At 34.9% G+C, this 18,363-nt stretch overlaps 1 protein-coding gene across 1 annotated transcript; it reads right to left on the reverse strand.

Annotated features, from left to right (window-relative positions):
• Nucleotides 1-49: 49 nt before the first annotated feature.
• On the reverse strand, nt 50-15,634 carry pkp1b (plakophilin 1b). Its single transcript, XM_077197785.1, has 13 exons — nt 15,307-15,634; nt 13,635-13,732; nt 11,172-11,614; nt 10,958-11,099; nt 9,773-9,977; nt 8,660-8,828; nt 7,305-7,422; nt 5,997-6,173; nt 5,198-5,368; nt 4,572-4,725; nt 3,720-3,915; nt 3,125-3,209; nt 50-799 (listed from the first exon to the last, which is right to left on the reverse strand). Exons 1-13 carry the CDS (start codon nt 15,488-15,490, stop codon nt 725-727), a joined length of 2,217 nt encoding a protein of 738 aa, XP_077053900.1. The 5' UTR covers nt 15,491-15,634; the 3' UTR covers nt 50-724.
• Nucleotides 15,635-18,363: the final 2,729 nt, after the last annotated feature.

An 18,363-nucleotide genomic window follows, 5' to 3' on the forward strand; every position in this document is an offset into this window, starting at 1 on the left:
CTGTAAAAGTTATAAATATTTAACAGTAAAGCGTGACACAGACACATGGTACTGTTGAAAACTTTATTGAAACTTTGAAGTCAATGTAAGCTGAAAAACATGACAAATTTATCCACACCCTTAACACAACCACAATATTTGTAATGATGAACAGACGTCAAAATGAGCCAAAGACGCCCCGATATATATTTATAGTGCCATATATATATATATATATATAGAGAGAGATATATATAGATATAGATATATATTTATATATAAAACTTTTGATGTATAAAATATAATATAATTATATGACATGATATCTTGAACTTGCACAACCTGTAACACTCTTTCGAAATCATTTGCATTTTAGAACATATTAAAGACAAACAATGAATATTTAACAATGTAAGAACTGCCTAACTTAATGAAAATACTACAGACATGAAAACAATTTGTGTCAAAATGAAGACAAAACAACAGTTTTTGTCATTGCATTTGTCATGCATTGTTCTTAACAAAAAGCCTCTACTACCCCCCAAAAAATTAAAGCTAATTCTTACCATTTCTTCTGCAATACTTAAAGGAAAATATGTCTTTATTTACGCCATATCAGCAACAAGGCTATTTTCATGGCGAAAACAGAATAAACAACATAATTCATTCAATTAACAAAATAACTACATAAGACATTTCGGGTTGTTAATTGGCATTAAAATGCAGTTTGTTTGTAAAGTGCCTCTCAGTCAACCACCTGAAGAGTTCTGAAAGCTGCCGACGTTATGTCATTCACAAAGGACTTCTTATTCATGCCTTGCTGCAAGATAAACACACAAGCCAGGTTAGATATTTTACTGTGAATATTACTAAACATTAACACAAATCAATATTAAAGGGGCTATATGTAGAATTCAGATCATGTTATTAGTGACACCTGTGGCCGTTAAGTGAACTGCAGTCAGAAACTGCTCGCGTTTGCGTGAGTGCACGTGTACAAGTGCTGTGCGCTTTCCTCTCAATAACAAATAAACACACAACAAAAATAACAGCAGTGAGAATCTGATCATAGGGATGTGGATATGTTAGCAGAAACTCTCCAATTCACCATCATGTCAACAGACACGGTTGTGATAGTTTAATTACAGTTTAGACATGTAGTAAAGCACTTTGGTCAACTTGTGTCGTTTTTAAATGTGCTTAATCAATCAAATGTGTTTTAAAATCAACAAATAAATGTTGATTGATTGATTGATAATAAAGTATATTTGAGACTCTACTGCCATTACGCATGTCACATTGACATTACAGTACAGAATGGCTCTTTCTGCATGATCCTGAACATCGTACAAGCATTAATTTCACGTGTCAGTGAACGGAAGAGAGGCTCTCGGGAGTGTACCTAACCGTCACATGCTTTTGATTTACCCGGCAAAAACATCCCGTTTCACTTAAAAACTAGTCTACAGGTTTTAATAGAAAACCTAAGAAGTCAGGGAAGGTCTTGTTTTTTAAAGTTTTGTTACAAGCTGTTCACACATTGGCAATAAAAAAAAAGCAATTAATACATGAAAATTCTTACATATAGCCCCTTTAAATACAAGTAAACATGACCTAACACCAGTATTTACCAATATATGTTTACATAAAGACTGACTTTACAGCTAGCATGACATTATCTGAGTATTATGAAACCAGTGAGGTAAGATTCTTCAGGTCATCTGTACACACACACACACACACACCCAGACACACACCCACACCCGTAAGCATTCTCACACACCTCATGTCTAGTTTTCCGTACCACACCCATCCACTAATCCTCAACCGCCCCGTCACAGACACTAAACTACACACTGACGCATAATATCCCACAACCAGCCTCGGGAATGAGATATCTGATTCCATGTGCTTGGATAATTACTTTAACTTACATTGACAAAATGTTACATTACTTTTCTTATATAAGCACGCCTAAAAATTAAGTTACCACAGAGGTGTTTACAGCCTGATGCCATTGGAGAACCTTTTTAAGATCTATAAATCATTACAAACGTCTACGATAAGATGATTTAATGAATCAAACTAAAATACTGATCTGAAGGACCTATTATGAAGCTTTAGGAACTGTTTACATCTCCAAAGAACAATATAGCAGCTCGAGAAACCTTGATAAAGGTTCTCAGCTGTAAAGAGCCATTTTTGATTCTAAGTTCTTTTATTTATTTTAGCAAATATTTTCTAGCAGATATTTAGTAAATAGGGCTGTCGCGGTGAAGGAATTTCCCTTGCGGTAATTTTGAGTTGATATGCGGTTTTACCGCCATTCATTTATTTATATTTATTTGTTGCTATATAAATACGTGTTATGATGTGGTCAGCATACACAAAAACGATGTAACCAATCTAACCGAAACTAAACAGCGTTTCTGCGCATTGAAAGACTGTCACTCAGCGCGCAGTTGTTACGCCAACGGACTGTCTTTGAGTGAGTCATTAAACCTTTCATTCAACGAAAACGTTCAAAAAAGCTGATTCCTTAAATGATGTTTGTTTAACTTTGAGCTCCACTTTTCAAGGTTCAGGTGGCCAGCAATGCTTCACTTTTGGGCAAAGCTGAAGCAATGCTTCACTTAATAGAGACAATGGCATTGATTCAATGCGTGACTCGCTGCTTTCCCCCCACGGCTTCCTCGCGCTGTGTAATGCTGACCAGCGCTGACGCCATTCATCGTAAATACCCTTAAACGTTAAAAGGATGATAGCCTACGACAAATATTTCGCGTTCCTTGGAAACGGCAACCTTTTCACGAATATACATGACTTGACTTCAAAGACAGACGCAGGTAATCGCACGCGCTCAGTCGATCACATTCACTGTCTGTTTAGGCTTAAGTCCAAATCCACGAATCCTCTGTACAAATCACCATGATTAACAGTCTTGTTATCATTATTAACTTATTTAACATTCAATACACATGGTACGAACTACGAAGGGTGGCTTTATGAAAAAAGAAAACGCGGTTCGCGGTTGCTGCGGTTACTTGCATTCCTCTGCGTTTGGCCTGTCAGTAGCGCGGTACTGCAATATTGCGGTTATCGCGACAGCCCTATTAGTAAATATGGATTCTGTTTGCAGTCTTACCTTTTTAAGAAAACTCTGAATGTTCTTTTCCGACCACAGACTGTGAAGGAGAACTCCTGCCGCAGTGCTGGACTTTGGCAGACCCCTGATGTATTACAATAAATATAAATATATGAAAAAATATATAGAAAAATTGATAAAAACATTACTCATAATAATGTCATTATAAAATCTTATAATTTCTTTTTAACTAATTTTTTCCCTTTCTTTTTTCTTTTTTCTGCAGTTATTTTGAAACAATGTGAATTCTAAAAAAAAGTGCTACAAAAATACATAGAAAAAATATATATACATACACATTTTTGGCCCATATGTTTTTTAAAAGAATACATAGAAAAATGTATACATATATCATTAATAATAATGTCATTATAAATTCTTATAATTTCTTTTTAACTCATTTTTTCCCTTTCTTTTTTCTTTTTTCTGCAGTTATTTTGAAACAATGTGAATTCTAAAAAAAGTGCTACAAAAATACATAGAAAAAATATATATACATACACACTTTTGGCCCATGTGTTTTTTTTCCCCTTCTAATTCATACATCAAGACTTTGTTTACTAGCATAACTGTACAGACAGAAGTGTGCACTCACGTATTGAGACTCAAACTGTTGAGGGAGTTGATCAAGCTGTTGTTCAGCAGACTCTTGCCGACCTCAGGATCGGCCTTCAGCAGGGAGTGTGTGCTGCGAAGAGCGGTTGTCAAGATCTTGTCGTGTGCGGGAGAGGTATCGCCTTTCGTGAGTCCTGAGTTCAGGAAACCAACCAGCTGCGGTAGAGTCTGACGGGCTGGACAAACAAAAAACATTCATCAGAACAACAGAAATATCATGCTGACCTCAAACTGTCAAAAACAATCCCGGACTACAGAAACGGAGACAAAAACATACAGCACACATGATCAAAATGAGTCAGCTCAAAGCATTAGACTTTTAGAAATATACACGCTATATCTTAATATTTTGGTATCACTAATAGCAAATGATCACTTGGTAAGGACTAATTTAATAAGTTTTATAAGATAAAGTAAGTGTTCTAATTTTTGGTTTATGTAAAAAGAAAAATGTTTTTTAACATTATATATTTTTATTTAATTTGCTATTTGCATTTCTATCACAATCTCATGAATCTCAATGAAACCCTTATGCAAGATATTGACATCAAAAAACAAACAGTACTTTAAGTTATAATAATATCTAACCGAAGTATTTGTTACTTTACTGATTACTAGAAACATACAGGCATGCCACAAAAACAGTTAATTTGACAAAACACATAAAAACTGCAACATTAATCCAATGCAATCAGAACAGAAGTGATGCAAAAACAACTAACCAAAACATAGAACCTCACAGACCTAAAACCATGATGCAACTCTTTAAAACAATATCATCACAATGTTAAGCTGTCTTCTATGAATGATGAATGATGGCACGTTAACTCACCCATGGTTTTGTTTGTACGTGTAGATCTGGTCAGATTCCCGAGGAGAGAGACTGCGCTGCTCTGTAACCCGGGATTGGACGACTTCAACAATGCGTTGATGTACTTGAGACCGTTAAGCTTCTGAACAATTGTGTGACTAAACACATTTGATACCTACAAAATCAGACATGGGGAAAACTGATTTAGTCTACATAAAAAAAAAAAAAAATTATGCTTAATATTTTAAATATTATTTAATTATAAAAATTATCATAATACAATAAAATAAAGAGTCATGGACAACAGCATGCAAAATCTTTTAAATTAAATAAAATAAATGAAGTTATTATTTTTTTTAAGTTATTTTTAACTAATAATTATTAAAATAATATTTTTACATTTAAAATAATTTAAAAAAATAATATAATTAATATTTATATTAAATATAACGCAATAAAATAAAATAATTGATATTGTTTGAGTTTAATTCATGAACATCAACATGCAAAAAAATAAATTAAATGTAATTTAATACTGTTTAACATTAAATGTACTATTTCAATACATCAAATACAATCAAAATATTCTCTGAATCCAACTGATGTACAGGTGCACAGTAAAGCAGACAGATTGGTCATAGTCTTACTATGCCTTCATTGGCCGTGAGGTTCTGAAGTGCTCCACAGCAGGCCTCGAGTGTGGCGTCTCTTTCACTGGAGCTCAACAGACTGAGGTACATCTGCAGGGCTTTAGAGTGGAAGAGCCAGTTGGCGCCTTTAGGATTGTTATCCTCCATCACAGGATAGTCAAAAACACTCTGCAACACAACAACACAAAGCCACTTAATAAAAACTAACATCCCTAATGCCAGACTTTTTGCACATTTACCATAGCATGGAATTAAAATATCCCACATCATCACATTCCCTTCACCATACCTAGAGATTGGCATGGTGTTATTTCAGTTAGGCTAATAGCTGGTTTGATTTGCATTGAGAGATGATCTTATGGAAAGTGCCCCATGCCGATCTCTAGATATGGTGAAGGAAATGTGATGATGTGGGATATTTTAATTCCAAAGGCCAAGGGAACTTTATCAGGATGCATAGTATCCCGGATCCATGAAATAACTGGCATTTAAAAATAAAAATCTGCCTGCCTCTATGGGAATTTAACATAGGGCTGTCCTGACTTATGCACCCTGTATTTTAAGGAAGAACATTTATTTATTTACGATACATTATTCATTCACAAAGAAAATTGGTGTCCTTAAAGATTGGATTTTTCCTCATTTTTTAAATTAAGGCATTAAGATCAATTTCCAAAAGATGATTTTTTATTCCTCTTTTCAGTCAACTGGGTTGTTAGCATGGGTGTGTTCACTTATGCTAGGCACTGTATGACAGTACCAGGGTCATAAGTAAGCTTGGTGTGAAGTTACGAACCTCCTGCTGCAGTTTCTGGCTCTGGGAGCTGAAGCAGCCGATCGGACCGGCGTCTGAAGCACTGGAGCGATTGCGAGCCTGGCTTGCCAGCGCGGTTATTCTAGTGAAGAGAGACGGCATCTCGGCCTCCAGCTGGAAGGTGAGGTTGTGCAGAATACACACGCAGTTCTCCAAAGACTGGGTGCAACACAAGAACACAATAAAGACTATTATAGCATCATTTTCATAATTAAAAACAAATAAAGGGATGGTTCACTATGACATAGCTGTGCCCTGCAGTGCGACACCGACACGCTTTCATTTGTATACTATACACTCAATTCATGTGACACTTAAAATCCATAAACTATTTTTCTTGGTTTTTCTTAACAATTTTATTGCATAATTGTTATGCATGCAAGCTTTGTGGCCTCATATTAAGTAACTATCTAGCAGGGTTAGGTGAGCAGCTAAAATAAACACAATAAAAGCAAATACTGTTATTTTCTTAAATTGAATTCAATTTAACATTTAACTCATTGTTATGCTAATAATATAATTTAAATTTATGCCAAATGTATTCATAAATAAATAACTATTTATTTAAATAGATATTTACATAAATTCTACGTAGCTGACATGCCATTGCATAGTTGTTAAATGTGCATCAAGATTTTTAAGTATATGCAAATTTGTTTAGCTGGGAGAATGAAGTGAACTTGACAATGCGTGTTTTTGAAAATTGACAAGCACTTATTATTTATAAATCCACTGAAACAGAAAGCAGATGTTGAAACATGCTTGCGAGGTTCTGATCAAATCTGGTCGTCAATTAAAGATGTGAGTAATGAAGTGTTTTTTTAAGCCACAACAATAGAGTTTGGCTGTTGGAAACACCTTGTGTTTGTACATGCTTTCCCTCAGGGAGTTTTAACGTTTCGGTACCACAACATAATAAAGTTTTAAGTAAAAAAATCATCAATGCCACACCAACATTCCCCACCGAGACTAGGAAAACAACTTGACATCTCATGCCGTCTTAAAACTCTTTACTGCACTATTACAGAGAAATGATCTCACACTTTTTGACCAATGACTTTTCCAATTTTAATCACATGTTGCAAAAGATATTTAGATTCAGACTGACTCTAAATGAATAACTCTAATAAACAGAAAGCTGAAGTTTGAGCAATTAATTGATCAATTTGCTCACAATTCAGGCTTGTGATTTCCATGACTTTGCAAGGCCTGTAAAACACAATTTCCTGATATTTGCAGGTTTTCCATGACCTGTTTCCGTTCAGTAGCTCATAGAAATGAAAGATTTACCTGGCTATCTGGCGTTCCTGCATTAATGCAGTTCTCCGTGTAGCGCATGAGTGAGTCGATGAGACCTTTGCAGTTGCGCATGGCTTGTCGGTTTGCCAGTTTGGAGGAGCTTAGGTTGCTGTCGACAAACAGAGAAACAGTCACATTATGTTTTTAGCACTGGACTTCACAAAAGCAACAAACAATCTAAGGTCGGAACTGAATTAAAAATGTTTATACGCTATTTTGATAATCTGAGCCAATATTGTAGCTACACTTCCGATAACTTCACTGCCACTTTTATGGCACACTCATCATGCAATGCAAATACTCGGTATGTCAATATTGCACAGCTGATGCACAGCTGATACACACCGCAATGCATTCTGGCCTAGACCCGCCCACTCACACAAAAGGGGACGTATTGACATGTGAAGCGACCAATAGCAGTCTGTTTTGGTTTATGTGCTGTTTAAGGTTATACTGTGGTTATACAGAATTTCTGATGGCCTAAAAGTCACCAAGAGTATTTGACTATGTGTCTAGTTTAATTAGTGCCTTGAAGAAAACAGTTCAAAAATGAGAATTACCACAGGTTAATATAGTAAATACTTGAACTAATAGATAACAGCATACTTCATCAGTTGATTAATCACAGTACATTAAGACACATTTTTTGTATTACATATGCTTAAATATTCAAAGGAGTCATTATGTAATTAAATATGAACTCATTTGCATACATTTTCAGAAGAGAAAGGTGAACATTGGATGAAGTTAAGTTTCATTTTGATGACATACTGTATCAGAGTTAAAGGTTTTTGGATTATTTTTATCACTTCATAAATCAAACAATACTGTCAACAGCCAGAATTTTTTTTTTTTTTTACCATGTTTTTAGGAATAAAATGTGTATTTTAGATGTTTTCTTTCCACTATTCTGAGAGTAGACATGTTATGGAAGCAAAATGAAAATCCATGAAAAAAAAATTTTTGCCTGTAGTGTCTCGCCTTAATATCAGCAACAGGACAAAATGATCATCCTCAAAAGCGCTCTTAGTTTTAACGTTTCCGCTCATGATGGACTGACAATAAAAGACGTGCAGTCAAAAGTTCAATAAAGCCACTTGCCAAATCCAGAAATTGATTTACAGTTTTGTTCAAACAGTAGGTGGTCTGTGGGTGTGCCAAGGCTAATATAAACCCAGATAAAATATTTGAACAGCTTACTGGTGAAAATATAACATGAGCAATAAGGAGCGTCAGGTACTGGCTCTAACAACAATAGTGCTATTATGAGTGGAGCCAGTCCTGACGTTTCCCTTGTTTACAGCACATACAGCAGTCAGAACAGAATCCAGTGCGTGTGATGTTACCGTAGGCATGCCGTGGCATTGGCGAAGACCTCTGGTGCCAGGCTTGTGTTGGCATTGTCGTCTGTGCTGGCTGAAAACGGCTCGATGACCTTCTCAGTGAGCACGGGCAGAGCCGTGCGGAGCAGTTCGGGCTTCAGGTTATCAGCGGAGGACAGGTTCCACAGGAGACCTAGAAAAAAAACACAGAGATCAGTTTGAGAAGAACACAATCCAATCTTATTTCATACAATGGGCAATTCAAAGTGCTTAATATAATAAAAAAAAGAATCATAAAATAAACACAGCGAAAGAAACAGTAAGAAACAAAAAATAACAATAAATGCAAAAAATTTAAAAAGATTCATTAATTATTAGTAACTCTTTACTAGTAATCTAGGCTTTAGTATAGGTGATTTCTGCATTTACTAATGCATTTTTAGCTTTTCGAATCGTAGAAGATAACATTAGTCTTCTGAACAAACATGAATTGATAACAAACAATCCTATATTCATGAATTAACCAAGATTGTTTAATGTATTCAAAATAAGTCTATTGTGCTCACCAAGGCTTTTCTATCGTAAAATATTTTAAAATGTTATTTATTCCTGTGATGTCAAAGCTGAATTTTCATTAAATTAGTTTTGCAAACAAAAGCTGAATATAAACTACACATGCCATTAAAACTGATAAAAACCCTCAGACAAAATTAAATTAAAATTAAAACTATAATCATTTGAATATTTTAGGTAGAGAGTGAACATAATCTTGTCTACTATTCTGCTAAGTGCTTTAAATGGCTATGTTGACATATTCTACGCGTGTGTGTGCTTTGTGTTTGTGTTTGTGTGTGCTTGAGTGCGTGTGTGTGTGTGTGCTTGAGTGAGTGTGTGTGTATACAGGTTTGGCTGTACATTGAGGGCCAAAAAATGTCCTCACTTACCTAGTGAAATATTCTGATAACCCTTTTACTGGTCCTCACTAATATAGTGAAACAAACGTGTGTGTGTGTGTGTGTGTGTGTGTGTGTGTGTGTGTGTGTGTGTGTGTGTGTGTGTGTGTGTGTGTGTGTGTGTGTGTGTGTGTGTGTGTGTGTGAGAGATATGACCATGACACTGACAGGCACGCTGAGTCACCTGTGAGGTGTTTTTGTGTCTCTGAGTTGGCATCGCTGAGTAACTGCACAGCCTGTGTGATTCCTCCACTGCGCTGCACTTCATCTTTATTAGGCTGGTTTTTGAAGACCAGGTTTCGCAGGGCAGCGGCCACCGTCTCCTGGAGCTGAGGACTGGGACTGTTCAACAGGTTGACCAGCGGAAGAATGCCCTTCAGGGTCAGCACCTGTGAAACCATAAGCCAGACCGTCAAACCACTGCTAAAGGGCACTGTGGTGGTGGTGGTGGTGATACCATTGTACAGTGATGGTATCAGATGCAGTGTTGTCACACAATTTAACTAAAGCTGAGCCTAAAAGTAGAACTATTAAAAAGTATTTTCAGTCCTTCAAATAAAGCTGAAATAAAATAAAATATAATTATTTAAACTAAAACAAACTAAATAATGAAAATAAAGGCTAATTCAAATTATTAATAAACTCTACAATAGTATATTAATAATACTAAAATAACACTAATTACAGTATAAACCGTGGTAATATTATACTTTGATGTAAAATATGTATGCTGTACAGTATTTCAAAGAATACCACGGTACCTGTCCATATAACATGATATAACTATAGTACTACACTTACAAAGAAGTTTACCATGGTATTATCATAAAAATATGGCAATACCATCTGACAGTAATAAGATGGTACATTCAGTCAGTACAAATAGTTATAATATTAAATACTATGGTATTGACATGGTACTACCATTATCCTATCAGAAGGTACTTTGGTCATTTATCCATTCAGTACTATGGTATATAATTAAAATACTATAGTACTGACATGGTAGACGGTACTCTAATGTATGTAAAGTAATATAATGTTAATACCATGGTAAATGTCCAAAAAACACATTTACATGGTGCATGTCTAAAAAACATGGTAATTCTTTGGTACCTTTTGGTGTTTTCATAATAGCATGGCACTTTTTTGTCAATTCACAGATATTTTATTAAGGTATTATCATCAAAATATACTATGAAAACATGATGTCATTCAGTATGGTATTTAATTCAAGGTACTCTAACATATTTAAAGAAACGCTATGGTAATACCATGTTAATTGTACTAAAAACACATTATTTAAAAACCCTGAGCCCGGGTACACTTTTAAAAGCATGGTAAAAGCATGGTGGTTTGTGGCCGAGACCTCTTGCTTGGCCTTGTCGTTGGTGAAGGTGCTGTGCTGGATGTAAGCGGCTCCACACAGCTGGTAGTTCTCATCCGGGCTGAACAGATATTCAACCGCATCTCGCATCGTCAAATCGACCAGAAGCTTCTCTGCATTCATCCTGCCAACACGAGTGAGTGTGTGAGACCAGTCATAAATCAACACATCATAACCAAAACACTGCAAAACTCACCCAGAAATATCCTTGGCTTGTCCACTCCTGATCATAGAGGTCCTGGACTCCCCGTTGGACTGCAGGGAAGACGGGCGTCTGCTGACGGCCTGAAAGGAGCCGATCTGATTGCTGTTGGTCATTCTGCCGACAGTGCCGTTCCCGAAAGCCTGGTTAGGCTGACTGAAGGTCTTCTGCATCCGAAAGGTCTGTTTGGCGGTTTGACTGCGTTGAGTAGCTCCTCCTCCTCCTCCACCGTTCACTGTGGTTTGGAAGCCCAGATCCGGGGCGCTGCGAGTGGCTTTATAGCTTAACAGCTGGTTATTGGCCCGTGACTGGCCTGGGAGGGTGCCGGTCGGCGAGAACGAGGACCGATCTATCCTGCTGGCGTTACTGGTCATCCGTTGACCGCTGGAGCTGCGGGAGTGGGTGGACTTTTGCACATAGTTTTGCCTTTGCATATTCTGGACATGGAAACAATGGTTTTAAAGTCAGTTCTTCACTCACATTGTCAAGGTGATATCATAATTTCTCATTAAGCATTTAAATGCAAAAACAAACAAAAAATGCAAAAAAAAAAATGAATTGCAAAACGATAAAGCATAAATAATACATTAAAAAAAATCATGCTAAGAAAAATTACATTCAAAAAAATATTTTAATATTTAATTAAATGCAAAATAGAGCATTTTAACTAGTGCTATCAAATTGTACAAGTATACTTTACTATACATTTTAAAGACAATTCTGATAATATTTATAGTTAAAAATTGAAATGCAAACAAATTAATGCAAAGAAATTATGTGCAAAAATGCACATTTTAATTTATGATTAAATGCAAAATAGAGCATTTAACTAGTGTGATCAGACTGCATGCTAAAATGTATACTACTTTAGTACTAATTTTATAAGTATACACTAAAAACAATTCTGTAATCAATATTTTTAAGGAATAGTTCAACCAAAAATGAAAATTCTGTCATCATTTACTCGCCCTCAAGTTGTTCCGAAGCTGTATGAGTTTCTCTCTTCTGCTGAACATAAAATACGATATTTTGAAGAATGTCCACTGACCTAAAATACTATGGAAATTAACAGGGCCCATCAACTGTTTGGTTACCGCATTATTCAAAGTATCTTCTTTTGTGTTCAGCAGGAGAAAGAAATTCATACGGGTTTGGTTCAGAGTGAGTAAATGATGACAGGATTTTCATTTTTGAGTGAACTATCCCTTTAAATGAATCCATGCCACAGTTTTGGCTGAACAAGAGTGTTGGCTGAAAGTGTTACTATGGGCACGTCCATGGATTAAAATGCAACCAAAGTATTTCTACTTCTATGAAGCAACAGTGTGCCGTTTACGAGAAAATAACTGATTAATTTGTACAGGAGTGTGTTCATGCAGAATTCAAACCACAACACTGTTTTACATCTTTTGCCAGTGTCACCTTTGGCTTGCTTATAGTTCACATAATATCCAGCAATAATTTTAATTTGACTGCACTGACAGTATCAGATGAGAATTGAACCTAGCTAGATGATGACATCGCTGATTTCTCCAGAGCTGGATTGAACTCATTTCATAACTGATGATGAACTAAACGGTTAATGAACCAAACTGAGTCAACACTGAACTGACTTCAGCTGAACACTGACACTATTGTCTTTTTAGAGATGCTTTCCAGCTGAACTGAACTCTGTTTGCATCAGTGATCATTGATCATTACTTTCCTGCTTTCCTGAAACAATCTGTATAGTTTAAAGCGCTATAGAAAATAAAGGTGACAACTTTAGCAGGATGTCAAAACAAGGTTTTATGCAAGTAAAAACAACATAAAAAATGAGGCTACACAACACGGCTGCATTACACGCTCCATTAAAGCCAAACAAGACATTTAAAACACTGAAAGTACTAAGATTCCTGTGGATACACCCAAAATGTAAAGAAAAGTTGTCCGAATGCCTAGAAACCAGGCTGTTTGGAAACAACACTGGGATGAGTCAGAAAAGGGAAGGAGAGGAGTGGTTTCATTTAGCTTTTTCACAATTTTTTTTTTGTACTGGCATAACTCTAACAAGAAAAAAGTGAACTAGGTTAGTGTCAGTAGCAAATCTAAAGTTTTTAATGCAAGTAGACAATGAATTATTGGATTTAGACGCATTGATGGATTGTTTTTTCCGTTCTCATGTCATGTTATTTTGTAAATATAGCAGGAAAATAACCAGGGTATTAATTACAAGCTGAGGACTGTTTGGAATTCCACAATTATCTATTGTTATCTTGCATAGATGACTCAAAAGAGAAGCGTTCAAATTAGTGAATAAAAGATGTGTTTTACACACCCAACTGTGGGAAAATTCAAACAATTTACTCACACCGGAAGTTCTGCATTAATAAAATATAAAGATATATAAGCGAACACGTGTATTAAGGATGCATATAGAACAATGAAATGATTTATCAATACACAAGATGATTTTACCCCATTGGTCATGGTTCCTCCTCTGCTGAACGAGGGACCGTTGAGAGACGCGCCAGGAGAAAACTTGAAGTCGTAAAACACACTGTCACCTTCAGGGCCTGCAATTGAAGAAACTGGTTTTAGGTCAATAAGTTGCTATAATTCTTGTCAGAAATAAAACATGCATTGAGGGACGTTTTGAATATTTGCAGTATTAACCTATAACTAATGTGTTATAGTAAGGTACATATTTTACAGAGCGTTCCATATTATTCTCTATATCAACATGAGAGATCACAGTCTTCACTGTTTCTAAATTATTTTTTTTATTTTCAAGAATTTATTTAATATGCCCGAATGAAACAAATTGGATTACAATTAAAGTGATTTAAAAAAAGAAGAAAAAAGAAGAAGAAAGAAAATCATGCACATTTTCAGTTGTACAGTATTGGATTGTCTATCGAACATATAAATAGATATATAGAGTTTATAATAGAAATCAATAGACAATTTGATTTAGTTTACGTAATGATCTCCAGGCCAGGGACAAAAATCAAGAGAACAGATTTTAAACTCCAGTATGCAAATTTACTACCCGTAAACAAATTCTGAGGAGCTGTTTAGCTAAAGGCTATTTATGGTGGGAAAAAAGCTTTAGAAAACACTCAAAATAGGGCTTATTTTACTTTGCTCTCTTGAAAACCCCCCGGAAATATTACTTTAGAAGTTTTAGTGATGGAAACATTACTCTGGCACCCAATCTAAAACAAAAACATTCCTTTCTTCAAAGAATATACCATGCTGCTATCATGTCACTTTTTTGTGACCGTTCCTGTAAAACGTGGCATAAAATATCAGACAAAAATGTGATAGAAAAAAATATGGTAATACCATGTTACCAAACATTTTTCCACCAAGGAAAGTGCCTTGAATGTCTTATTGAGCAAAGACATAGAGCAAAGATATACACTATAAACTATATATATAAAAAAATATAAATCCACATACGGTATAATTTACAGCTGAATATACAGTATAAACATTTACTGAAAGAAAAATTGACAATCAAGTTAACCATTGTAAGTAAAAGAAAGGTTTAGGATTGCAGATGTGAGCAAATCCAAATAATGTCGAATCATTTCACTTTTACTCTACACTAATACTGCAGTTAGAATAAAATGTGGGTTGCATTTTATTTTACAGTATGTGCACTTACATGTAGATGCAGTGTAATTACCTAAGAAAGTACATGGTTAATACAAGGAAACTACATGGGTTATTAAAGGGATAGATCACAAAAAAAGGAAAGTATTTTTTTTTCTACAATGGAAGTCGGTGGCTATCGATTTAAAAGCATTATTTAAAATATCTTGTTTTGAGATCAACAGAAGAAAGAAACTCACACAAGTGAGTAAATGATGACAGAATTTTCTTTTTTGGGTGAACTATCCCTTTCAGGTTAGCACTAGTTATTATCCAGTTATTATTGTAGCCTAATACAAAATATGTGCATGGTGAACAAGACTGTAAAATAAAGTGCTACCAAAATGTGTCTTTGTTCTGTTTCTACATGGACTCTTTAACTAAATAACCAAACTATCAATTTAAACTATAGCCTACATTTAAAAAAAAAAGTTGGACTTTTTTAATGCAAAAAAAGTTTGCATTAAATGTAGTTCAGTAATGTACTCACTGGTGGGTGAGGCGAGCCCGGACACACTCTTGCTGCTGTATTTGGACTTGCTCCTCTTGATCGTGTGGACCTGGTCCAGGACTCTCTGTTGCGCGGATCTCAGCTCGCGATCGGACGGAAGCGCGAGCGACGTGTCCTCCACATATCCCATCGAAAGAGCCGATTTTAAAGGTTCGGGCATCATTTTGCCGTTTGCCTCTCCTCCAGAGACAGGTGAGGTCCAATTCGTAAAGCTCCAACTATCTGCTCCGTCTGACTGCTGTGTGTTTAATTCAGGGTTTGACTCACAGAGAGATTGAACTGGACCTGCCCTTATTCACGTCCATATGACGCCCAAAACCCCAGTCAACACCTTTTCTGCTCCTCTCACTTATGATGATTCTAAGAAAGCCCTTTAATGATAAAACAAACGTCACTTTTAATAAGGATAATAGATGTGCTTTAAAAGCGTTTGATTTTTAATGTAACATTGTGTAAAGGGCGTTGTAAGGCACGGCGCGCAGGGTGTATTTATTCACAAAATTATTTTTTTATTGCTTATCTACTTGTTTTATGCTTTAATACACTACATAATTATATTTAAATACTACATAAAAATATCAGACGAGACGATTTCCAATTTAAAGCATTTTTTTAAAAATACGCAAATTCATTAGTGACATACTTCCGCTAGAAAATATAGTCCCTTTGTAAACAATAAGAGAACGGCGCTTGATGCTTTAAATAATATACAGTAACCAGCAATATAGTATTTAGCATTCAGGACCAAACTATTTCTATAAAAATAATAAAATCAGATGAAAAAAAAATGATTCATTTGTTATATAAAATAAATTGGTAACACTTTACAATAAAGTCTAATTTGTTAACATAAGTTAATTTATTAACTAACATGAACTAACAATGAGTAATAATGTTACATTTGTTACAGTATTTATTCAACTTTGTTAATGTTAGTAAATACAAATCCAACGGTTAATTATTCATGTCAGTAGCCTACACACTAATGTTAACAAATGCAAAATTTTATTTTAATAATGTATCAGTAAATGTTGAAAATAACATTGACTAAGATAAATACATATATTGGTACATATATTTGCTGCACAAGTTAAATCAAGGTAATTACATTGATTTAAATGCATTTATTGTGAAGTAAATATGACAATTAAAAAGCATGTTGCGACTACAATTAGCTTAACATACTATTCTAGAAATTAAGTTCTTATAATTAATATAATTATGAATATAATTTCTCAAATTTTTCTCTGTACTGAAGCCTGACCCATCTGTCACAGACAGTTCATAGTCTAACAGACCTGCTTTTGGTCATAACTCAAAATGTTACTGTGTTTTGCCCCAATGAGCCTTGAATGTTTTACTGTGCAATCACAAACCGTAAATATATACTATTGTATATATATATATAGATCCGCATACGGTATAAATGGGTCTTTATAGCTGAATATATAAAGGCTAAACATTTTCTGAGGGAAAAGTTGCCAATCAAGTTTAACATGTAAAGAACAGAAAGGTTTAGGATTGCCGATCTGATTAACTCGAAATAATGGAGTTATTGGAGTTATAAACTTTATTTTCCAATATGAACAAAAGACTGCAGCCATGAGAGCTTAAGCTGAGAACCTCCATGACTACGTGTTGAAGACTCATCAGGCCATCAGACAGCATTAGTAAGAGCACATGTGCAGACAGCAGGTCTGACACACCCATGATAAGAAATCCTCTGTATGGGCAGGTCTCGCTCGACAAATGTCTCATCAACAATGTGTCAACTGCAAATGACAGAGTATCATTTCCATAATTTCAGCTCAAGCCCGGAAAAGTGAAGCTAAAGCGTCTCGATCGCCCCCCGGTGGCTGGTCCTAGTATAGATCATAAACTCCCCCCCTGTAAACTAAACAATTAAATTACACTTAAAATATTTTTTTTTCCAAAGATGGTTTCTGTCATTTGCTGTAGTTTTTATCATGCTTGTTTGTTTTTAAAATAAGTTTGTTTTTATTTAGTTACTTTTTTATTTTAATTTTTTATTCAATGCCACAAGAACAAGAGGTAATTCATATTCACAATATCACATTAAAATTAGCTGCCAGGAAATAAAAAAAATAAAAAAAGCTGTTTTACATAAAATCCTGTGCTTTCAAAGTATTACATGTTTTCAATTGCTTTTTTTGATTTTAGTTTGTTCCAAAAGATGTAGCTACATATAGTGTAAAGTCATGTGAAAAAATTGGTTTACCTTGAGCCCATTTCTTTTTATGTATATGGTATTTTCCTAATAAAACAAAAACTGCATAATATGTTGTTCTTTACGTTCCAAATTGTCATTCTGAGTATAAAAAAGCACATCAAAAACACAAATTTCCATCATACACTTCAGTTTTCTATTAATAAAGGTTTCTAAATCTTTCCAAAATAATCTTGAGTAAATACGGTGAAAAAACAGATGCAAAATTATTTCTTTTTCTAGTGCACAAAATTCACAAGTATATGAAATATTAAGCTTAAATCTTTCCAAAACATGCTTAGCAGGATACATTTTGTGAAGTATTTTATAAGACACTTCCTTAATTTTGTTATTGACACAAAACTTATTTTGGTAATTTCCTTTAACCCAAGAGATATCACCAAATAAAGAAGACCAAACGAATCTTGCTGCAGGAAAAGACAGAGCCTTCCTTATTGCTACATTTTTGCTTTAAAACATCAACATTATTAATGAACATTTTACCACACAGATTGTCCATGTTATTTTCCACTGAGTCAGCGTTTTTCAATAGTATCGTCACACTCTTTGGAATCGCGTCAAGAACAATAGCAAACTCTCTTGGTTTAACTGGTAAATCAAATTTTTTTAGAAATTCAGTATATGATAACAAATATCCATTGGAATTTTTACCAATTTAACCCCTTCATTGAACCAAGTATGATAGAAAAGTGATTTGTTTTTAAATAGTATGTCTTTATTATTCCATATTGAATAGTTGTGTGGTGAAAAATTCTGCTTATATACCAATTTCCATGCTAGCAGAGCTT

This window comes from Siphateles boraxobius, unplaced genomic scaffold, assembly GCF_051911475.1.
Source record: "Siphateles boraxobius isolate OS27281-9 unplaced genomic scaffold, OSU_SipBor_1 41, whole genome shotgun sequence".
In the NCBI taxonomy this organism is placed as follows: domain Eukaryota; kingdom Metazoa; phylum Chordata; class Actinopteri; order Cypriniformes; family Leuciscidae; genus Siphateles; species Siphateles boraxobius.

Coding starts and splice junctions, on each gene's coding strand:
- pkp1b (XM_077197785.1), bottom strand. CDS start 15,490: ATGATGCCCGAACCTTTAAAATCGGCTCTTTCGATGGGATATGTGGAG. Junction 8,829..9,772: donor GACACAAAAACACCTCACAG/GTGACTCAGCGT, acceptor TTTTTTTTCTAG/GTCTCCTGTGGAACCTGTCC. Junction 4,726..5,197: donor TCACGGCCAATGAAGGCATA/GTAAGACTATGA, acceptor CTGATTTTGTAG/GTATCAAATGTGTTTAGTCA.